Here is a 22942-nt window from a genome sequence, read left to right on the forward strand (position 1 = left end):
TCAAATAAAAAAAAAAAATCTTTAAAAAAAAAAAAAAAAAAAAAACATACCCATATTAATACGATTTATCGGAGTACAGTAAATGAATTGCCACAAATGAACAACCTCTCCAGAGTCAAGTAGATGGCACAAGGTGATTTACACCTATCACATGAGATAAATAAATGATGGAAAAGATCACAGGAAACACTGGAATTGTTAATATGTACAGGGCTCCACTGAAAATCTTCATAAAACCATTTAAAAGAAAATACAGGGAGTATTTATTTAAATGAAAAGAGTTACTGCATGCACTGAATTTCCAAAGTAGCATTCATTTTCATACACACATAATAGATTTACCTAAAATTAGCTCACATTCCTATTTTTTTTTAAAGGTCTTAAAGGAATATAAGTTTCAACAAGATTTCCTTGAGCTGCAGTTTAGCACTGAATTTCCAGGATGCCTGAGTTTCTAGGGAAGACCCTTCCCCTCCATTATTCACCCAAGCATCATCTCAAATTCTCCACCTGCCCTCCCTTCACCTCAGGTCTTAAAGAGGAAACATATAAGAGCTGTGCCACACTAGCCCTCTAGCTGCTGTCTGCTGCCTCTTACTTTGCTCTACATATTCTATGCAAGATGATGTCATTCCTGAAGTAAGAGTCATCCCCTCCTGCCTGTAAAGCACCCAATTCAAAGATCACTTTTATACAAATCATTCCTCCAAATTCATCTCCAGGCCTGACCTCTATGCAATTTTATTCCCTCTCTCTGTCTGCCAGACTCCAGCAACTCAGATGTCCACTAGCACCTGTGCTTCGGCCAAAATGGCCTCATCATGCACATACCATGTACTTGCTTGCTATGTCCCAGCCACTTAAGTAGTCTTCCTCTAGCTCTATCCATCTCTTCTGACAGAAATGCTAACTAGCCTTCAGAGTTCAACTCGAATGATCCCTCCCCCTCAGTCTTTCCTCATCATCTTACCATCATTCTTCTGAATTCCTTCCGTGTCAGAACTTACCCCAGTAAGTACAACCCAGCCCATTCTGCTTTGTCTGACGACAAAGCTCTGATAGCTCTTATTCACTTTCATTCTCACAACACATGTAGTAGTTTAAAAAATACACAATGAGTAAATGAATCAATCATTTCATTACACAGATAGTGCCTGTGAACATTTTAGGCCATAACTTGCTATATTATATTTACAAAATAACTAGAACCTGAAATGATTGTAATCTAGGTTTTAATTTTTTTTTTTTTTAAGATTTTATTTATTTGACAGAGAGAGACACAGCGAGAGAGGGAACACAAGCAGGGGGAGTGGGAGAGGGAGAAGCAGGCTTCCCGCAGAGCAGGGAGCCCGATGCGGGACTCGATCCCAGGACCCTGGGATCATGACCTGAGCCGAAGGCAGACGCTTAACGACTGAGCCACCCAGGCGCCCCTAGGTTTTAATTTTTAAAAGCACTTAACAGAACACCCCCACATACACATACGCACACAATAATAAAAGGAATATAACAAGTGGTGGTGAGTATGTGAAGACACTGGGAATCTTGTACACTGGTGAGAATGCAAAATGGTACAGCTGCTACAGAAAACAGTTTGGGGGTTCCTCAAAAAGCTAAACATAGAATTACCATATGACCCAGCAATTCTACTCCTAGGTATGCACCCAAAAGAACTGAGAACAGGGACTCAAAACAGATACTTATTTGTCAATGTTCACTGCAGCATTCTTCATGATAGCCAAAAGGTAGACACAATCCAAATATCCAAGAGAAGATAAATGGATAAATAAAATGTGGTAAATATATAAAATGGAATATTATACACCATTAAAAGGAATGACATTCTGTTACACCATGCTGTTGAAAACATCATGCTAAGTCAAAGAAGCCAAACATAAAAGGACAGTATTGTATGATTCCACTTATATGAATACAAAGAACAGGCAAATTCTTAAAGACAAAAAGTAAAATGGTGGTGGGAGTAAGGAGGCATGAGGAATTATTGCTTAACAGGTATAGTTTTTGTTTGGGATGATGAAAAAAAGTTTTGAAAATCGTGTTTGTTAGTGTAACCATCTTACCAGACACTGTGAACGTAATTAATGCTAGTGAATTGTGCACTTAAAAATGGTTAAAATGGCATATTTTATGTTATACATATGCCTCTACAAAAAGTATTTTTGAAAAAACACAGAAGCTAACTTGTAGGGATTCTCACTGACCAAATTTCAGCATCCTAATAATGATAGCAACAGATTATAACACATTGGAAATAGGAATCCACGAGTCCATACTGATATAAACAAAGTTTTGTTTGTTTTTTCTTAAAGGGGATGGTGGAGAGAAGAGAAAGCTCTTTCTCATAACGGGAAACAGGTAACACTATGCATAATGAATAAAGAAAGAACAGTCTAATTACAAAATCACCATTACAAACAATTATATTGTAATTCAGGCAAGAAACACCAATGAATACTAGAACTAGTGGATGAAAATGGGATGAAGAATGGCATACTTGCACAGTTTCAAAGTATCTCCCCAACAAAACACCAATGTCAGGCAAAGGAAGAGGCCAACTTCACAGAGAAGAAATTTTGCAGACCCCATCTTAGTCAAGCGATAAAAAGTCACCACCACCAATAACGGAACAAATCAACAACATGTGCAACCTAATAGGATGCAATAAAAAGAATATGGCATCACTTCAGGGATTGTACTGGCACAAATGCATAACTGAAATCGGATCATGAACATCAGACAAACCTAAATTGAGAAAGTCTACAAAATGTTTGCCCTGTGTTCATCTTGCCTAAAACAGTGAGCCACAAAAATCAAGGAATGGACTGAAGAACTGTTCCAGATTAAGGACGTCTACAAAAATATGATCTACGAATTCAGAGTAGATCTTTTTGCCATAAAACACATTATCAGGGCATTGTGGGAGACATTACTGGGGTCTCTAGTTTTTTAAATTATTCTCGCAACTTTTCTATAAATTTAAAAACTGTATCAAATAAAATGTTTTAAATAGTCTATTTTCTTTCCACAATATAAAGAATTATCATGTACACCCCAATAAAAACAAAAACACTAGTTGGCATGGTTTTCCTAAATACTCAGAACCTTATTCGCTTACCAATATATACAAGTATTCTCTGCATGGGTTACAATGCAATGATTTTTTCCCTTTAAAACAAACAGTTATTTTCTATTCACAAAGTCTTCAGTGAGATCATATAACAGGGAACAAACTACAGCCAGAAAGATGCTAGCCTGGAAAAGCATTAGCTTCTGTGATAACCTAATACCTGAAATGTCACAGAGGACACCCAGACATCAAGTGTAGGTACAGAAGATGTGGAAGAAGCCCCTTCTATACCACTACCATTTCATTTTTCTTCATAAAAAAGGTTTTGTTTTTTATCTGTTTATGATCCACAATTCATACTAAAATGTAGGCTAATGAGAGCAGAACCTTTTTATCCCCAGATGCTAGAAGAATACCGGACATGTACCAGTCACCCAATAAATACTTATCAAATGAATGAATATACCATATAGAATGAACTCTATACCAAAAAATATCAAACAGAGTATGAGTACAGACAACACTCTCTGATCACAGAATAACTAAAATATACTATGTTGGAATCAGTATAAAATTGCTATCTATCAGGGGCGCCTGGGTGGCTCAGCCAGTTGAATGTCTGACTCTTGACCTCAGGGTCATGAGTTCGAGCCCCACGGTGGGCTCCACACTGGGTATGGAGCCTACTTAAAAAATAAAAAGTTGCTATCTCTAAGAATCTGTGGGATACAGTTATAGCAATTCTTAAAAGAAATTTTAAAACTCTACTTATATTCATAAATAAGATGGAAAGAAATATAAATATCCAAATTAAAATGTTAGATTTTTTTCAAAAATGGAAACATAAGTGTTACAAGCCTTTTAGAAGACAAACTGAAAACATCTATTAAACTGTAAGATATGTATGTCCTGTGACCCAGAAATTCCACTTTTGGCAATCTATCTCATAGAAACTAAAGTACTGTTTCATAATGACATCATATACTCAGACTTATTACACCGTTTTGTACTAGAAACAGTGAATATTCATCAATAGGTGAACAGCTAAATTATTTGGTATATCCACATGATGGAATGTAACTTAGCCATAAAAAGATTCAAGTAAAAGTTAAACCAAGTAACCTGGAGGGATTTCCACAAGCCACTGAATGAGAAAAGCAACTTACAGTATAATATCTCATTAACAACAAATACCCCAAATGTTTATGAATATAGAGAAAAATATAGTAGAACGTACACCCAGCTGTTAACATGAATGTGGGAAACAGGGAGTCCCATATGATTTTATTCCATTTATGTAAAATTATATACACACACAGGAAAATAATAAAGTGCTAAAAAGAGGGAGAATAAAGATAGAAACAAACTATTATTTTAAAAATTGAAATAAATTCAAATCAGTCTAAGAACTAACTGTTCCTTTGGAGTGAATATAAACCACTGGCTAATCTCATCAAGAGTTTTCTTACACTTTTGCTTTTCATATTTAGGTCTTTATTATACCAGATATTTTGATACACCAGGTCACTTTTTTTTCTCAAATGGATAGCCATTTATTCCAGCACTATTTACTGAGAAGTTCATTCTTTCCCCCATTTGATTTGTAGTGCCACTGTTGCTATATCCCAAACTCCTGGGTATATCTAGGTTTGTTTCTAGACTCCCTCTTTCACTGTTTACATTACTATAGCTTGATAAGTTTTGATAGATAGTATATTGAGTCACTCATTCACATCTTTTTCAAGGCTACTTTTGCCATTTGGCCCTTTACTCCTTCATCGTAATTTTAGAAACAGCTTGCCAACTTCCATAGAGAAAAATCCTAGAATTTAGACTGGAACCAAACTGAATGAACATCTGAATTTGAGAATTGATATCTTCATGATACTGTCTCTTCCCAGCCAAGGATGTCATATATATGTTGCTCTTCTACTCAGGTCTTTTTATTTTTTTTTTATTTTTTTTTATTTTTTTTTTTTTAAAGATTTTATTTATTTATTTGAGACAGAGAGAATGAGAGAGACAGAGAGCACATGAGAGGGGGGAGGGTCCGAGGGAGAAGCAGGCTCCCCGCCGAGCAGGGAGCCCGATGCGGGACTCGATCCCGGGACTCCAGGATCATGACCTGAGCCGAAGGCAGTCGCTTAACCAACTGAGCCACCCAGGCGCCCTCAGGTCTTTTTAAATGTCCCTTAGAAATGACTTGCAATTTCATCTACGTAACTCTCACACACTTTAGATTTCTTCCCATTACTCCTTATAGTTTTTATGCTATAGAAAATATTTTTAAATTACATTTTCTAACTTATGCTAACAGCTGATTTCATTATACTAAACTTTTATTCTTTTTATTAAAAACTTTTTATTTTTATTAGAACTAAACAGTTCTAATAAGTCTATAGACTCTTGGATTTTCTACATAATTTATCATCTGTAAATAGCTTTCTTTCATTCTATCCCTTACTACTATATTTTTCTTGTCTTACTGTGGAGGCTGAGACCTCCATTACCAGGATGAATAGAAGCAGTGATAACAGGCATCTTTGCTTTGTTCTGATTTTAAAGCAAATGCTTCTAACTCTACCATTCAGTATAGCAAATACCCATTTATCAGATAAAGGAAATTCTCTTCTATTCCTAGCTGTCTAAAACTTACTGTGTTATGTTTAACACAGTAATTATATTTTATTAAAGTATTTTTCAGCATCTCTTTTCTCTATTACTTCTTTTGGGAAGGCAGTCCTCCATGAGTGCATCCCTGCACATCCCTGCTGTGTACTCCAAACTGTAAGACCTTGCCAACCACTGACGTTGAACAGTTTCTGTAGCTGGTCATAGAGACAATTAAATAGGTCAAGGTGACCACAGCATAACTACTGTGTGACTGCTCACTCTTAATGAAAGAAGGACTGGCCTGCTTGCTTCCTGCTTACTACAAAAAAGTAGCAAGCTCTTGACCCTGTGTTCTTGAGCTGCAGTGCATCCTACTGTATGCCCAGCCACCATCTCTGCCCACCACATCACCCTATGGGACTTGGGGGCAGGGAACTGGCACTACCATGCTGATGTCCCTGATGACTGAGGTGCTGTGAGTAATCAGCTGCCTTGCTCTGATTCACTGAATCCTGTTGTCTACTTCTGGCACCTAGAGAGTTGTAGCAGTTGACTACTTTCCCTTGTATGTAAGTTATTCTCTGAGAGTTGTAAGAAATCTTTTCTTTAGAGGGGGAGGGCAGTGGTAGAGGGAGAGGGAAAAAGAAAGAATCCCAAGCAGACTCCCCACTGAGCACAGAGCCTGATTCTCCATGAGGCTCAATATCACGACCCTGAGATCATGACCCTGAGATCATGACCTGAGCCAAAATCAAGAGTCAGATGCTTAACCGACTGAGCCACCTAGGCGCCCCCATAGGAAATCTTTAGAAAGCTCCTTTATAACTTCTACTACTTCCTTTGTAAAGTCATTAAACAAACAAACAAACAAACTTGAGGGGTGCCTGGATGGTTCAGATCATGATCCCAAGGTTCTGGGATCAAGCCCTGCATCGGGCTCCCTGCTCAGTGGGGAGTCTGCTTCTCTCTCTCCCTTTGCCCCTCAAACCCTCCCCTGCGCTTGTTCGCTCTATTAAATAACCTAAAAAATAAAAATAAAACAAACTTGATTAAATCTGTCCATCTTTTTTTTCCCCCTAACTATTCTATCAGATGTCTCTATAAGTAACCAAGGCTAACAACGACTGAAGTTCTTCCAAAATATGTTAATAAGAGACACTCTGTAATGACTCAAATATTCTGAAGGGGAAAAAAAAGCCTTAACCTAATTAAGCAGATACCTTATAATCCACATTACACATTAGGAATAATTTAATAATTAATTTGATGAGAATATACCAAACATTATTTTTTTATTATCAGTTTTCAAAATGCCAATAGATACAGAGTGCTATTAGTGCTGTTATATTACAGTCATAAAAATGTTTGTTGCTCTCAAAATTATAAATCCTAATAAAGATTTCATCTACGAGCCTTGAGATTAGATTTCAACAGCAGACATCTCAGTGAATCAAGTATCAAAGTAGTTATGGTACTATGTTTATCATTTTACCTGTACTCAGGCTGTCGACTGGCAGAATGATCATCTCTTGTCCACCTATAGCCAGATTCATCCTGTAAAATAAAAAAGTTCTTTAGATATTTGTTTGCATTATTTTGGTCAAGTAGGATATATCAGTACTACTGGAAACATCTCTAAGACCAAAATAATATGAGGACAAAAACACCTTTCTAAATTTCTCTGAGCTTCAAAGGCATAAAAAAGGGGGAAAAAAGATATAGCAAATCATCCATTTCAACAAGTAATTTAGTAGACCGAGAACCTGTGGTATGATTTAGCTCTATGAAAATGCTTAAGGTATTTCTTTGGTAGGCCCTAACAGCCTTATTGCCAAAAACATGCCAACATCACAACAGCTAAGGACCATTACAAGAACAAAGGCCCAATTTAAATTTAATCAAGCATACATTTCTCGACCTTTCATTTTATTTTCCCTCTGTCAAGTTCTATCACCAATTTTCAAATTCAAGCCCAATGAAGAATTTACTTTCCCTGGGATGCCTGGTTGACTCAGTCATTAAGCATTTGCCTTCAGCTCAGGTCATGATCCCAGGGTCCTGGGATCAAGCCCCGCATTGGGCTCCCTGCTCTGCGGGAAGCCTGCTTCTCCCTCTCCCACTCCCCCTGCTTGTATTCCCTCTCTTGCTGTGTCTCTCTCCGTCAAATAAATAAATAAAATCTTTAAAAAAAAAAAAAAATTTACTTTCCCACTTTTTTTGTTCAAGTTTTCTTTTCTCATCTTGAGTCTCATTAAAATCTATAATTGGAAACAATATAATAAGAAGCTATCACCTACCGAAAAGCTATATTAGAGCAAGATGTGACACTAAGTTTAAAATTAATGAAAAAAAAAGCATATTTTGTCCTCTAAAACAGATACATTTGAAAAGGTACATTAAAAAAAACATAGTAATTCATGCCCAATTGCTTTAAAATTATATATAGAATATAGAACAAGAATTAACAATACAATAATGTTAATTATTCACAATCAGAAATACTAAATCAGGTAAAATAAATACTATCTTCATTTTCCTCTTTAGCATCATATACTCTAACATAAGAGTAATGTATTCATCACTTTCCTCCCCAACAGTAAATATAAACAAACAAAAGAAAAAACTCAACAGCTATAACATATTAGATCAAATAAGTAGTTTTCTTTATATAACTGAACTCAAGATAAATTAGTGTCACAGGAGTCCTAAGGATATCAAATGGACTTACTTTGTTTGAAGTGAATATAAAGAGAAAATGTTGTATAAAGTAAGAATAAACACAACTTGTAACAAAAAACTAATGTTGATGCTACAAGGTTTTAGGGAAAAAATCATATTCATGAGGATTCAAATACAAATTGATCCAATGAATCCAAAATTCCCTATCCACATTAAATGGCCACCTTTGGTTTTCCTAAGAGGGAGAACAACTTTATGTAAAGGCCAATATTTTTGTTCCTCAGACTACCTGGAATAATAGCTCCGAAGGCAAAATCCAGTATTTCTACAATAGTGATAATGTACAATGTTTACTTGTCAACACCAAATTCCTCTCCCTAAAGGAACAGCAAAATATTTAAAAATTGAACAAAATAAAAATCCATTCTAAGAGAAGGAAGCTATGCACCCCAAACTTTAAAATGACAAGAAAACACTGAATAGTCTCATTACTACTTTAGAATTGTCAAGGATCACCATGATGCAGTAGTAAGAGAACTGGACTTCCATACATACCCAACCCTGGGTAAATCACCTTACCTCCATTTCTTTGAGGGCAAAGTATGGAAAGTAATTCCAACAGCCAATGTGAGGTCAAATTTTAATATAAACAGTGTTTGAATATGTACTGTTAATTGCAACATTATATAGTAGGGAAGGGGAAGAGAGAAAATATAAGTAAACAGTCTAGCAGAGGAGTAATGTAAACACACAAGCTAAGTCAAAGGAACTGCATCAAGGAATAGTTGTAATTAAGTTCAATGACAGATTATTGCAACATTAAATACATACTTCCAGATTATTAAAGATGATCAAGAAAAACAAAATACAATAGCAACAATAATGGTAATAATAGAAGCTAACATTTAAAAAGTGTTTATTTTATATAGGACAGGCAGTGTTTTGAGAGCTTTCTACTTTGAGTTACTAAGTAAACTTTAGTAAGTATAACAAAAATGACACTGAAGCTCAAGTGTAACCCAACCTCACCCACAGCATCTCATCATGATGAAAATAATCAAAGTAATTATAAGTGGATACATCCAGTAAGAGATGCTGCTCATCACTTACTGAGTACCAAGGCAATGTAGATTATCTTTATCTGCTTCTGCAAATTCTTGCCAATTTTGGGGATAAAAACACAGGCTAGTTGGAATTAATGTCACTTAGATAGAGCTACCCAGAGTGGCTTACCCACTTTGTCCCAAGATTCTCCACTACCAGTTCCCATTTGACAGCTCTAGCAGGCAACTCAATAGAGCATCAAGCAGGAAGTGTTTATTCAACTGCCTTCATGGCCAGTCACATAAATTTCAAAAATTACATGATTTTTAAACTTATAAAAAATAACAATTAGTACACGGGGGAAATTTACATACTCCTCTGTGAGGTGGACCACTTCTTCGATCATGAGAAAAACTGCGGCCCTCGTCATATTCTTGGTAATCAACATGACTGTAATATCTACTGTAGCTTCCTTCACCAGGTCTGTCTAGCAGTGATGGTTTCTTTGGCACAATATTAACTACTCTATGGTAGCCATCCTAAAACAGACAAAAAGAAATATATAAAAATCACTAATTTCTCTATTTGGTTTTGGAAAGGTTTTTAAAAAGTACAGGAGTTCTTATCCTTAATCAAATAGAGTAAATGTATAAACAAACAAAAATGCATTAATGAAATAACATGAATATAACTAATAGCAAGGTTTTCACATGGATTAAAGGAAATAAAACTGTTCAATGAAGAAAGCCAGGTGTTTAAAATAACAAGCAGCAATGCTAAAAACCAATCATAAATAAAAGAAAAAATAGAATGTTATTGTTTTAATAAAAAATAAACTACAGAAAGAATGTTACAGTAGCTCTAATCCTAATTGCCTAAGAATTTTAGAAACAAAACCATTTAAGATAGCACACATCTTTAGTCTACTGTGTTTGAACTATACTGTTTTGAAGAAATACAAAATCTTCACACATAAGGAACAGCAAATAGGGAGGTAATACTAAGCTAGGCCATCAAGAGGAAACATTCTGCTATTTCTCCAGAAGCACTGGAGAGAAGAGAGCCTTTGATTTCACAGGTGTGGAAGCAAAATAAAACCTGATATAAAATTTGAACTGATTTTCCAACTAGTATGTTGTTAATATTTTAAAGTTTTAGCAACTAAATGGATTTTTTTTGTGGGGTTGGGAAATTGGACAGAGGGAGAAGAATACCTCTCTTGGGTTAGTAGCTGCTGTGAAATAACTGAACAAAAAGATGATTATCAACAGTAAGAACTAGAGAGCTACAGAACATGTATTTGTAAATAATCTGGGCTTGAGCATTCACGGTATGTCTTTCTACCAATATCAGATGAAATATATGTGAAAGAAATTAGAATGCTATCAAAGTATAAGGCATGATCAATTTAAGTTAACTGATTTGACAAAATAAAAAAATAAAGCCCAACATTCAGGGCATTACTATTCCATCTTTATGTCTCAGTTTCATTATCTGTACAACAGATTAATACTAATACCTGCCTCAAGGAGTTGCTGTGAACTAAATGAAAAACAAATTGTAAAGCATTTAGTACAATGTGTAGGACACATTAAGTACTCAAAAATGTTTGCTGTTTGGATTACCTTTTTCAAGTCTAGGTGAAACACAATTCCTCAAAGTATCTATTTCCTTAAATTACTTCTTAGCGTTAATAATTACAACTATTCAATTATTAAATTACTGTGTCCTATTCAAATTTCCCAATGGGTAGCAAATTTATTAATGTGCTGAGAAAAAAATAAAATCAATAGTTACAACTATTTGAGAGCTAAAAGGATCTACCTAATTTTTTCCTATAAGGTGGTTTCTTTCTTCAGTATGTGAGATATTACATTGTAACACATATTTTGTATGTTGACATAAAACATAATAGACAAAGGAACCCATTGACTCTGTCTTGTAAAAACTGTCTTTCAGTAGAGATTTCAATTAAATCTAAGCAACCATTGAGCCTCTAAAAAAAATTCAACATTAAACCAAAATTGGCAGCTTTATAATTTATATCATTTTCTAAATCAAAATTTCTGTTATTCATAAAATTAGAATCACTTATTTCTCCAATTCCAAGAACCATAAAATTCCATCCTACAATATCCTTGTTTATTTGTATATATTTATTTGGAGGGATAGTGGGGTAAGCATGCATGTCTAAACATTTTTATGAATAGAGAGATTATTTTACAAAGCAACCTTTTCCTTTGTTCAAAGTGATTTTAAGATTGTAAAATGCATATGGTGAAACTTTCAAAGAAGAAAACTCACATCACATTTAGTCATAGATTTAACAAATTGTTTTTTCCAAATAATAAATGAAAACAATCATTCTGTTGTTAATCAGCAACAGAAAGAAATTCCTAATGACAGTTCTGTATCTAGCAATGAAGCTCAAACACATTTCCTTTGTTTTGAAAATATTCAAATATAAGTACCTTATACCATCTCACCTCTATAGGCATCTATTCTTTTTTTTTTTTTTTTTAAGATTTTATTTATTTATTTGCCAGAGAGAGAGGGGGAGAGTACAAGCAGGGGGTAGTGGCAGGCAGAGGGAGAAGCAGGCTCCTTGCTGAGCAAGGAGCCCGACGTGGGACTAGATCCCAGGACCCTGAGATCATGACCTGAGCCGAAGGCAGACACTTAACCATCTGAGCCACCCAGGCGCCCCTATAGGCATATATTCTCAAAGAAAACTCCCTAGTTATATGAAAAGATTTAAGGAAATGAGGATGACTATAGGAGTCTGTGATAAAGCAAGACTATATTATCAGAAAGTTCCTATCTTATCCAGGTATACCATTCAAGGATTTTTCTTTCCAATTAAATCCATGATGGGAGGGAAAGATTTCAGAATTTTTTTCAAAAGCTTTGTTTATAAAAAGTTCAAACAGTACTTTATATTACCTGCAATGCCAGACCTGATTGGAAACACCTGAATTCTCATACAAATTTACATTGAGCTATAAACATGTAATTTTCCTTTCTAAATGCTAACAGAAGGACACAAGGCTTAGGTACTTATATGGTTGGGGCCTCCATTTTAGAAATACCTTGGAAAACAATAGCACCATTATATACAAACCAGAAATAAAAATTATGACTTCTAAAGATTATCTTAAAAGATTTTTAAAGATAACAGGATCATTTTTAATTAACTTAAAAATGAACTCAATAGAATCAAAACATTTCTCTTATTTAAAATGCAGATTTTTCTGGGCGCCTGGGTGGCTCAGTTGGTTAAGCAACTGCCTTCGGCTCAGGTCATGATCCCAGGGCCCTGGGATCGAGTCCCACATCGGGCTCCTGGCTCAGCAGGGAGCCTGCTTCTCCCTCTGACCCTCTCCTCTCTCATGCTGTTTCTCTCTCGCTCGCTCTCTAATAAATAAATAAAATCTTAAAAAAAATAAATAAATAAAATGCAGATATTTCAAATCTTGAGTTTGGACATAAAATTTGAATTCATCTCAGTGAAATCAATTTTCATTGCTTCTGTGTATTATGAAAAATATGTACAGTATACCATTAAGATCAGACTATTATCAACTTAATACAACTATTACAAATTTATACTATGTATCAATTTTTCATGGCTGTTACTAGAATTTCCAAAAATATGCATAAAATCTATCAGATCTGCTCCTCCAAAATTAGTATTAATGTTTTATGATCAGTCAGACCAAAATAAAAAACTACATGTAACTCATTTAAAAAAAATTTTAAGCCTATTTTACTTAATCATTGATCTGTTCTGGAAGAATATAGAAAGCAACAACTTGCATATAAATTTAAATACTTTTTTGAGAAGTTATAGGTCAATGAAATTTACACTTTCTCATAAGTCACTATCTCAGGGATGAAACAATTCCTACCATTAGGCCCACTGAGTTTCTGAAATAAGGATTGTTCAGTTTGCTTGCGCTAATGAAAATCTCATCAGGTTAAGATACATATCAAATTAGTTTTGCAATTTTTAAATCTGAAATGGTGATCATGTTTTGTTACAAAATAAGCAATTATTTCTTAATTTGCTATAAATTCCAATTTAGTAGAACTACCTCTTATGAGAAATACTTTCATTTCAGTAAGTAAAAGCACCGTTTTGTTTCATTCAATATTTAAAAGTCAAATTTTCCACACTAATGTTTAGTCTCACTCCTAACTGGGGGCAAATTACGAGGATTAGCACACTTCTTTAAAAACATTTCTTTCCCAATGTCATTAAAATATACTTGGCACAAATTCTAACAGAAAAACATTTTATTTAAAGGAAAAATTTTAACATATAAGCTCCTCCTGTTAAGCATCCTTATCATTTAGAGACATATACTAAAATACTTATTGGCACTTGAAATAGGGTATCTTGGGGGCGCCTGAGTGGCTCAGTCAGTTAAGCGTCTGCCTTCGGCTCAGGTCATGATCCTGGGGTCCTGGGATCGAGCCTGGGGTCCTAGGATCGAGCCCGGCATTGGGATCCCTGCTCAGCGGAAAGCCTGCTTCTCCCTCTCCCTCTGCCTGCCACTCTGCCTATCTGTGCTATCTCTCCGTCAAATAAATAAAATCTTAAAAAAAAAAAAGAAAGAAAGAAAGAAGTAGGGTATCTTGGATTTACTTCAAAATAATCTGGGAGAAAAGAAACTGGGGGAGGCACAGACAAAACAAGATGGACCATGAGTTGATAATTGCCACTTGGATGATTCATCCATGGGGAGTTTATTTTGTTATTTTGTCTACTTTTATATCTTTAATTTTTGTTATTATAATAAATGAAAAACTATTAAAACTCACTAACCTACCAGCAAAGTAACTAAGTATGATAGCACATGTAAATAGTTAATGCCATTATTCCCTAAAATAATCAACTTAGTATGAATGCAAGCTTCATGGGCATAGGAACCTTGGTCTTAATTCACTGCTCTATTCCCAGCACCTGGAACAGCACTTGGCACATAGTAGGCACTATATTCATAACACACATTCTGCTTCGCTGTATCAATTTTATGTTACTTTTGGCATCACATGCTTTTTATTAGAAAAGTACCACACAAACCACACATAACTAAAAAAATCTACTACACAGACTGGCGGACTTCTGCTTTCGAAAGCCTAAGGTTCCCTCACTCTGCTTCCTCATATTTTGTGACATGCATTTCTATAATAGCACTTATTCATTTAATTCACTCACTGAATTTTCAAAGAAAATGGTTTTGCATTTCAATGGCATTGGGGAATAATGGATCAAATACGTGAAACTGGAACTGCCCCAGAAAATCAGGACATTGTTACAGAATGTAGCCAAGAACTCCTCTTTCCTCTCTGGAAATAATGACAATAAAAAGAAAGTTAAGTTCTTGCAATTCTGTCAGCCAAGAAGGTAAAACACCTCCTAGGGCAGCTCTACATAAAATCAAAACTCAGCAGATGAACACTTAAGACTTTGTATTTCATGTGTGTAATTTTCACATTTAGAAAAAGCTGTAAAAAAAACACTGCACTTTTATGATATGTATACCTATGTAGTTAATGAAAAGCACACTTGTCCAGTTTACTTTGAAATACATCAAAAAATTAGATGGATTAAGTAGATGGATAAAAGACAGACAGATGGATAAATACATGATACAGAAAGTTTTCATAAAATGTTAATAGTTGAGGGGCACCTGGGTGGCTCAGTCGGTTGATTGTCTGCCTTTGGCTTAGGTCATGATCCCAGGGTCCCAGGATAGAGACCCGCATCGGGCTCCCTGTTCAGCGGGGAGTCTGCTTCTCCCTCTGCCCCTCACCCCCCTCATGTTCTCTCTCTTTCTCTCACTCTCTCTCCCAAATAAAGTCTTTAAAAAAAAAATTCTCTCTTCCCCACTCATGCTCTCTCTTTAAATAAATCTTTTAAAAAAATGTTAATAGTTGAATATAAGTAGTGAGTAAATGGGAGCAATAAGAAAAAAAGAGAAATGCAGTAAAGTTGCTTTTCTGTTAGAGAACAGAATCCAGATATACAAAATAGAACATTATCTTGCTCTATCCCAGGCCCTAAAGATAGCGAGTGCTCGCTTTTTAAAGGATTAACTAGTTTTATATTTAGAAAAATAATCTGCCTTTTTAAAACTAAGTTTTTATTGAAAAAATACATACAAAAAGTGTATAAGTCATAAATGACTCTTGGATTAATTTTCACAAGGTAATTACACTGTATAACTACCACCCAGATAAAAAAAACTGAACATCCCTAGTATGGCAAAAGCCTTCCTGTGCTCTCTCCCAGACACTGCTCCTCTCTCCTAAAAGTAACCACTTCCCTGGTGAGTTTTGCCTATTCTGAAACTTTATACAATATGTAGGAAATACAGGATATACTCTTATATTTGGCTTCTTTCTTTCAGTCTGATGTTTGTGAGGTTCATACATGTTGCTGCTTTTGCAATGGTCCATTCAGGTCCATTCATTCTATTTGCTGTGTAAATTGCACAATTTATCTACTCTATTGTTACACATCTGGATTGTTGCCAGCTTGGAGCTGTTATGAATAATGCTGCTTGTGAGAATCTTATACAAGTCAATATGATATACCACTATGGTTTTTAAAATAACATTAGATGATCTGCTTTGTAAGCAAATATTTTTAAACGTTAAAGAAATTATATTTTTATTAACTCCAAATTCAGGAATTATAAGTTCACTGATTTATATTTCTAGTTCTAGTGTCATTTATCAGTTTTCTAACCCAAGGATTCAGCAGGTCCTTGAAATCAGATGTGAATATAAAATTACTTTTTTCACCCAAATGCAGCAACAAATGACAATAGAATTATCTGTGGCTTTGTCACTAACAGAAATCATAGATATTTTCATATCACGTTACAGCTGTTGCAGTATCTCAAAATACCATTTATTCTCATCACTTTGAAAATATAGTAATGAAACTCTCACCATTAGCTCTTAATATTTAATGGTCTACCAAAGAAGTACATATTACTACATTACAAATTTATTTTTTAAGTTTGATATATTCAAATATAAGTGGTCTCCTTTAATTTTGTGTATTTTATAGTTTTAAAAACCCTACTCTGAAAAGGGATCCATAGGCTTCACCAGACTGTTAAAAGGATCCATGGCACCAAAAAGTTTAAGAAACTTTGCTTTATTTAACTAAAATGTAGGTGTAACATACAAAGCAAAAAGATAATTTCCAAGAGTCATCAAAGGCGCATAATTGAGCGGAGGGGAGGTCTTTAAATTTCTAACCAAAATAAGGCCACGTTCACCAATAAAAGTGAGTCTTGAGGAAGGGGATGTGGGAAAAAGAAGGATTTATCAACTAAGGAAGGCTTATTGGGGGGATGAAGGGACCAATCCAATAGAATTAAATTTTTTTCTTAAAAAGGAGAGGATGAAGCTATGCAAGGTCTGGGCAGGTTCTGTGCTCCCAGAAGAAAGGCATCTAGGCTCCTCCCCATATAGGAGGAACCAAGTAGCCAGAGAATTTAGGAAAGTCAGATTTACCTTTGGGAATTTAGAGACAGCTGAGTAACTCTACTATGATTTTAAATGCACTTGTGGTATAAAATGTAGCTATCTGCTTCCTGCTGATGAAATTATTTTATAAAGAAGCCTCTGTTTCACATTTACACACAAATGATATAAAAATGAAAATGTGTGGGTTTAGATTTTACTAAAATATCCTCATCCACTGAGAACTTCCATCACCTGTCATTTTACCTCAACTCTCAACTCCTGTCATCATCAGCAACTTCAGTGTTCATCTACGATCTGCATTTCCTAACTCTGCATAAGTCACCTGATAAACTTTTACACAACGCTGATGTTTAGATCTTAGCTGCAAAGATTAGGACTTAATTATCTGGATGGGGCCCAGACATTCGTATTTAAGAGCTCTCTGGGTGACTTCAATGTACAGTGAGGACTGAGAGGCTCTAATCTAAATCCCTGATCCAAAATCTAGCCTCCAAGTTTTCCTGATCTCAACTCCAATAACATTCACCCACCCTCTGTCCCTACCATCATCCACTGGACTTTAATCAGCCAGAACTGTCCTCTCCTGGAAACTACACTTCAAAATATCAATTGCCTATCTTTCTACCACACTGTGCTCTTCAGCCTCACTGAGCCTTGCTCACTTCTTTCACCCCACTGTCCCTCCCACAGCCTTACCTCCTTTCTGAATCAGCGTGTAACACATAATATATTACCTCAGTAATTCTCTGAGTCAGAACCTTCAATATCCTTATCTTTCTGAGTCCACCACTCATCATGCAATCTTAAATCAATACAACAACTTGCTTTCTCCACTCCTAAACTGGGCTACTTAGGTAATAAAGCACACATTCCTGCAGACTGGTGCCCCTATAATAAATACTACAGTGCACAAGCCCACTGCCCCTCAGTCAGTCTTTTTAAACACCTCTAGTGAGGAGATACCAACAATGGCTACTCCCAATTCAAGGCTGGCCTTAAGTCGCCCTCTACCACCTGTACTTTCAGGGGATGATCTTGCTACCCCTTCAGAGAAAACAAAGGCTATTAGGTATGAACTTTCTCAAATCCATTCTCACACAATGACCTCGAGATCTGAAGGGCCCTTCTTATGTCTTTAGGACAACTAATTATTCCCATCTTAAAATTCACTCCTCCCCAGCTGCCTCCAATTTAACTCCGAGCCAACTTCCACTGCAGTGTGTTCTATGACACAACACAGCATGCATAAATAATGCAGCATGGTGTAATAAATGGTGTAATGTGACTTTTTCCATGATTTGATCATGAATATTTCCCACTGTTGTCTGAAATTACATTTCTGTATATAAATCCCTGCCTACATTTTATGGCTTCTACAACATTCTACTGACTTCTATAAATGTTGTACCATTCAACACTCAGAATTGTTTTGAAGATTAAGAAGTTTATATATAAAACCCCCCACTTACAGTAAGCAGGAACTAGTTAAATATGTAATTATAGTAAGTTACCACTTAAAAGTCATCCCCTCTCTAAATGTATCTTATTTTATAATTTGGAGTCATGTGTTACATTAAGGGAAAAAACCTAATTAGAAAAGGGGGGAAAAAAAAAAAGGCAATTCCCCAAAATTGAAAACAAACTAAAACAAATCCAACTATATATCCAGTTGGTGGCATAACCACACAGAAAATTCTTTTAAGTATCCTTGAAATACAAATTCCTACAGGATATATCATTAGAAAGGTAGGGGTCCTAAGAATTTTTTTCCTAAAATCATCCCTTTTTCCATCCCTGCATTACTCCCACATCATGTTTATCTATATCACTTTGTTTTGTTTTTCTAGGTAAACTATAATTTTATCAAATTGAATTTAACTCAAAGTTTAATTAGAAACTACATTCTATAATAAATATATAATCTATAAATAAAACCTGGAAAGAAATGACCTATAGTAATAATTAAGTCTACCTGTTCTGAAATATGGTAGGCCTCTTTCTTTCCTTTTTTTTTTTCTGGTTGTCAAATGGTCCTTTATTGAAATATTTCCTTTGTAGTTCTTAACTAGCTGGACATTCCATTGCACCACTATTGATGTCATCTATGATGTCATGAGGGTGGCAGCCATCAACATTGCAGCCCACAGATTGGGCAGTCCCCAGGATCTCCTTAATGGTTCCAGAGAATTCAGGGGGCGCCTGGGTGGCTCAGTCGTTAAGCGCCTGCCTTCGGCTCAGGTCATGATCCCAGGGTCCTGGGATCGAGCCCCACATCGGGCTCCCTGCTCCGCGGGAAGCCTGCTTCTCCCTCTCCCTCTCTCTCTCCCACTCCGCCTGCTTGTGTTCCCTCTCTCGCTGTGTCTCTCTCTGTCAAAATAAATAAAATCTTTAAAAAAAAAAAAAAATGGTTCCAGAGAATTCTCTGGCTAAAGATCAGTGATGCATCTATCGAGCAATGTTGACGATATCATCATAAGTGATATTTCTACTGTGCTTAAAGTTTTTCTGCTTCTTTCAGTTTCTTGGCGGTTCCTTGAGGCCTTTGACAATCAGAGCAGAGGCAGAAAATACCACTTCAATCTGGGCCTGTCTTTCTGAATGGTCAGCTTCACTGTAATCCTCAGACCCTTCCAATCATCAGTTGCTTCAGAGAGGTCATCACCAACCTCTATTGGAGAAAGACTCAGGAGGCCAATCTTGGGGTCCAGGGCAGACATAGCACCAACTTCCCCATCAGTGCACCCCAGGTATATGACTTGGATCTTGTTGGGGTTGGGATCTCGAACTTAGGCAGCATGGTGGAGGCAGCTGGTGTCAGAATGAACCCGAATGTGGGACTACCAAGACAGTTGCACCTTCGCCTCCTCTAAGCCAAAAACCAAAAAACCCATCTTTTATCATTTTAGATCAACCCCAGCCTAAGCTGTAACCCAGGCCAAAAGACAATGCTGAAAGTATATTATCCATCTAAGTGGGTTGTAGGACTTACTCAGAATACAGAAGTAAAAAAAAAACAACATATAAATAAATATTTGTGCCCTTTGATGGTGTATGATGAATCTATAATATATCCACATAGTATCACCACAACCCAAATCCCCTGGTGCTTAGAAGGCGCCTGTGTAAAAGTTTAAGATTGACAGCTTCTTGACCCTCCCCAAACTTTCCCTTAGGTCTCTGCAGAGGATTTTGGGGAGAAAGTGCATATATTCACTCAATAAACATTGAACTCCTACTATGTGCCACATACTAGAAGGTGCTGGGAATACAATAATAAGCAAAATGGCAAGCTCCCTGAGAAGAGAAAAGCCCTAATTAAAAATTTCCAATTCCCAAAGCAACAGAGAGACAAGTAGGACAGTATACTAAAAGCTGCCTGCCTGCCCCTACTTCATAATTTCACATATCCAATTTGCAAACATTTTTAGGAATACAGAAAAATAGGTGATAGCCAATAGTAGGAGCAGGTGCTTAAATACTCCTTCATTAACTGACAGTCCACCTTTATAAAGCCTCAAATTTTCTTCACAAATTCAATATAAAAATCCTCCATTTTAGAAATTTAAATAAGAAATATGAAATATAGATTACCTACATAAATGTTGTCTTTTATTTTCAAACTTTTAATTTTTAAAATATAAGCTTAAGCTGTCTATATTTCAACTTAGACTGGTCAATTTTTGGCACTTAAAAGATTTTGCTAGGCCTAGCCTTGATGTACCAAATTCACTTAGATACTAGGTTTTGAATTATTCTACATCAGTAGCAACTTACACTGGGGTGATTTCGAGGAGGTACTCGTTCTCTTGGAAGTCTTTCATAGTCATATCGTCCTTCAGACCACATTTCATCTCTTCTGTAAGCCACTAAACAAAAAGAAACCAAAGAATTATGGTTTTTATGTTATTAGAAACAATAGAGAAGATTTTTAAAAGAGTAGTTACATTTTTTTTAAGTATCTCTGGAAAATATTTGTTGGAATGTAAGTGACCAAAAGGAAAAAAAGAACAATTAAGGCAATTCTTCTTCCAAACAATTGGGAAATGTTCTTTCTAAAAAAATGTAATAAAAAGCCCCACGCTCCATTTCAAAGTCTATTTAAAGCTTCAAAGAGCTTATTCCCAACAATTGTGGTAAAAAGATCCATAAGACCACAAATATTTTTTCATTCTTATAGTAAAAATTAGAAAAGATTCATTTTCATGAATAATTTACAATGCTGATCAGCAATGCTGCTCCTATTTCCTGGTGGATGGTTTCTATAACACCAGTTTCTAGTTTTGCTGCATTCCTAGAGCTTTATCTCTTCTATGTGTTCAATGAAATGGTTTTAGCTGAAAAGTGTTAAATAAACAATCCTATAAAAACACTCTCAACAAACCCTGAAATAAATCACTCTCAATTTTGCTTTTAATGCTATAAATCTATTTTAATGCAAAGGCACTCTCGTAAAATTTGAAATTAAGATAAAAGTTATGTCAGCATTTTTCATGTTTGGGATACAGAGAGAAGCCTCCTCCTTTGAGAGCTGATGTGTTCTGGATAGAGGGCTAATGCAGTTCACTATAGAGTCCAGATGAAAACAATATGTGAACAGGCAAAAGACAAGGTAAACAAGACAAACAAGAGATGATGAGCAGAGGGTGCAGGAAATAGCCTGAAGGTCGTTTATATAAAGTGGCAACACAATGGATCAGGGGTTGGCAAACTTTTTTATAAAGGACCAGACTAATATTTTCGGCCTTGCAGGTCATAGGTCTCTGTCACAACTACTCAATTCTACTGTTATAATATGAAAGCAGCCATAAGCAATACATATAAATGTAGGGGTGTGGCCGTGTTCCAAAAAAAAATTGTATTTACAAAAACAGGCAGGCATTCCACAGGCAGCAGCTCAACAACCACCAGAGTAGATGAGAAATGGTTAACAGAACAGAACCAGGAGAAAGTAAAGCAGGTTCTGACCCAAGAACTATGAACCATCCTGATACACAGAAGGATAATCACAAGTGAGAAGTGAAAAATGGGACAAGTACTAAGTCAGGACCTTTGTAGTACATAGAAAATAGGGCAACAAGTCGAGACATATAGTCTGCAGATTTGTGGAAAAGGAAAATTTCTCAGAGAAGATACATGTCAAAAGATTTTTGGTGGCTCTTTACGATGTAATAGCACTAGGGGGGGGGGGGGGGGGGGGGGGGAGATGACATTCCATTTTGGCAGTATAGCATTCTAATGCTTTAGGCTAAGAAAAAAAACAAAGGCTGGAAGATGAGGGCAATATTTTTTGACACTATCCACAGTACAATCTTAATTTTCTCTGTAAAAACAGACCTACAATATTTTCTAATAGAAACAGACGCAATAAAATGAACTAACTCAAAGATGCCTAGAAAAATCTTAATTTAAGTTACAAATTAGCTTTTAACATTATACATAAATCAACCTAAATTCCAATCCATAATCAGACATCATCAAGAATGTTATTTCAGGGGCACCTGGGTGGCTCATTCAGTTAAGCACCTGCCTTCAGCTCAGGTCATGATCTCAGGGTCCTCTCCCTCTGCCCCTCTGCCCTTCGCTTCCCCTACTCTGCACACTCTCGCTAAGTAAAATCTTTAAGAAAAAAAAAAAGAGAGAGAGAATGTTATTTCAAAGTAACCAGTCTTTTAGGTATAAGAATTGATGGAAGCTTGAAAGAAAAAAAAGAAATTACCAAAATTACTCCTCCGATACCACTTTTACTGAACCCACCAAACCTGTGACTTGTTTATCCTACTTGAGGATAAACCAACTCCAATCAAATCACAGAAAAAAAAAAAAAGAACCCAAAATAAAAATGGACAAATGATATGAAGACAGTTCACAAAAAAAGGAAATACAATGACTCAATCTTTTGAAAAGATGCTCAACTTTCTTCAAAATCAGGAAGATGAAAACTAAAACTATAATGGGGTACTCATTTTCACCCAAAGCTCTGCAAAAATCAAACTGCTCTGACGAGAGAAA

At 35.8% G+C, this 22942-nt stretch overlaps 1 protein-coding gene across 6 annotated transcripts in view; it reads right to left on the reverse strand.

Moving 5' to 3' along the window:
• Window positions 1-22942, reverse strand: part of PPHLN1 (periphilin 1) — a 146045-nt gene that overhangs the window by 114768 nt on the left and 8335 nt on the right. For 4 of the 6 annotated variants that reach the window (XM_021704778.2, XM_044914880.1, XM_021704777.2 and 1 more), the window contains exons 2-4: window positions 20708-20799; window positions 9799-9963; window positions 7194-7255 (exon numbers count right to left, since the gene is read on the reverse strand). In XM_021704778.2, the coding sequence (XP_021560453.1) occupies window positions 7194-7255; window positions 9799-9963; window positions 20708-20779 (299 nt within the window). In that variant the 5' untranslated portion in view covers window positions 20780-20799. The remainder of the gene's footprint in view (window positions 1-7193; window positions 7256-9798; window positions 9964-20707; window positions 20800-22942) is intronic. The other 2 variants (XM_021704779.2, XM_021704780.1) reach the window with 1 other exon arrangement.

Source organism: Neomonachus schauinslandi, chromosome 5, assembly GCF_002201575.2.
Source record: "Neomonachus schauinslandi chromosome 5, ASM220157v2, whole genome shotgun sequence".
In the NCBI taxonomy this organism is placed as follows: Eukaryota; Metazoa; Chordata; class Mammalia; order Carnivora; family Phocidae; genus Neomonachus; species Neomonachus schauinslandi.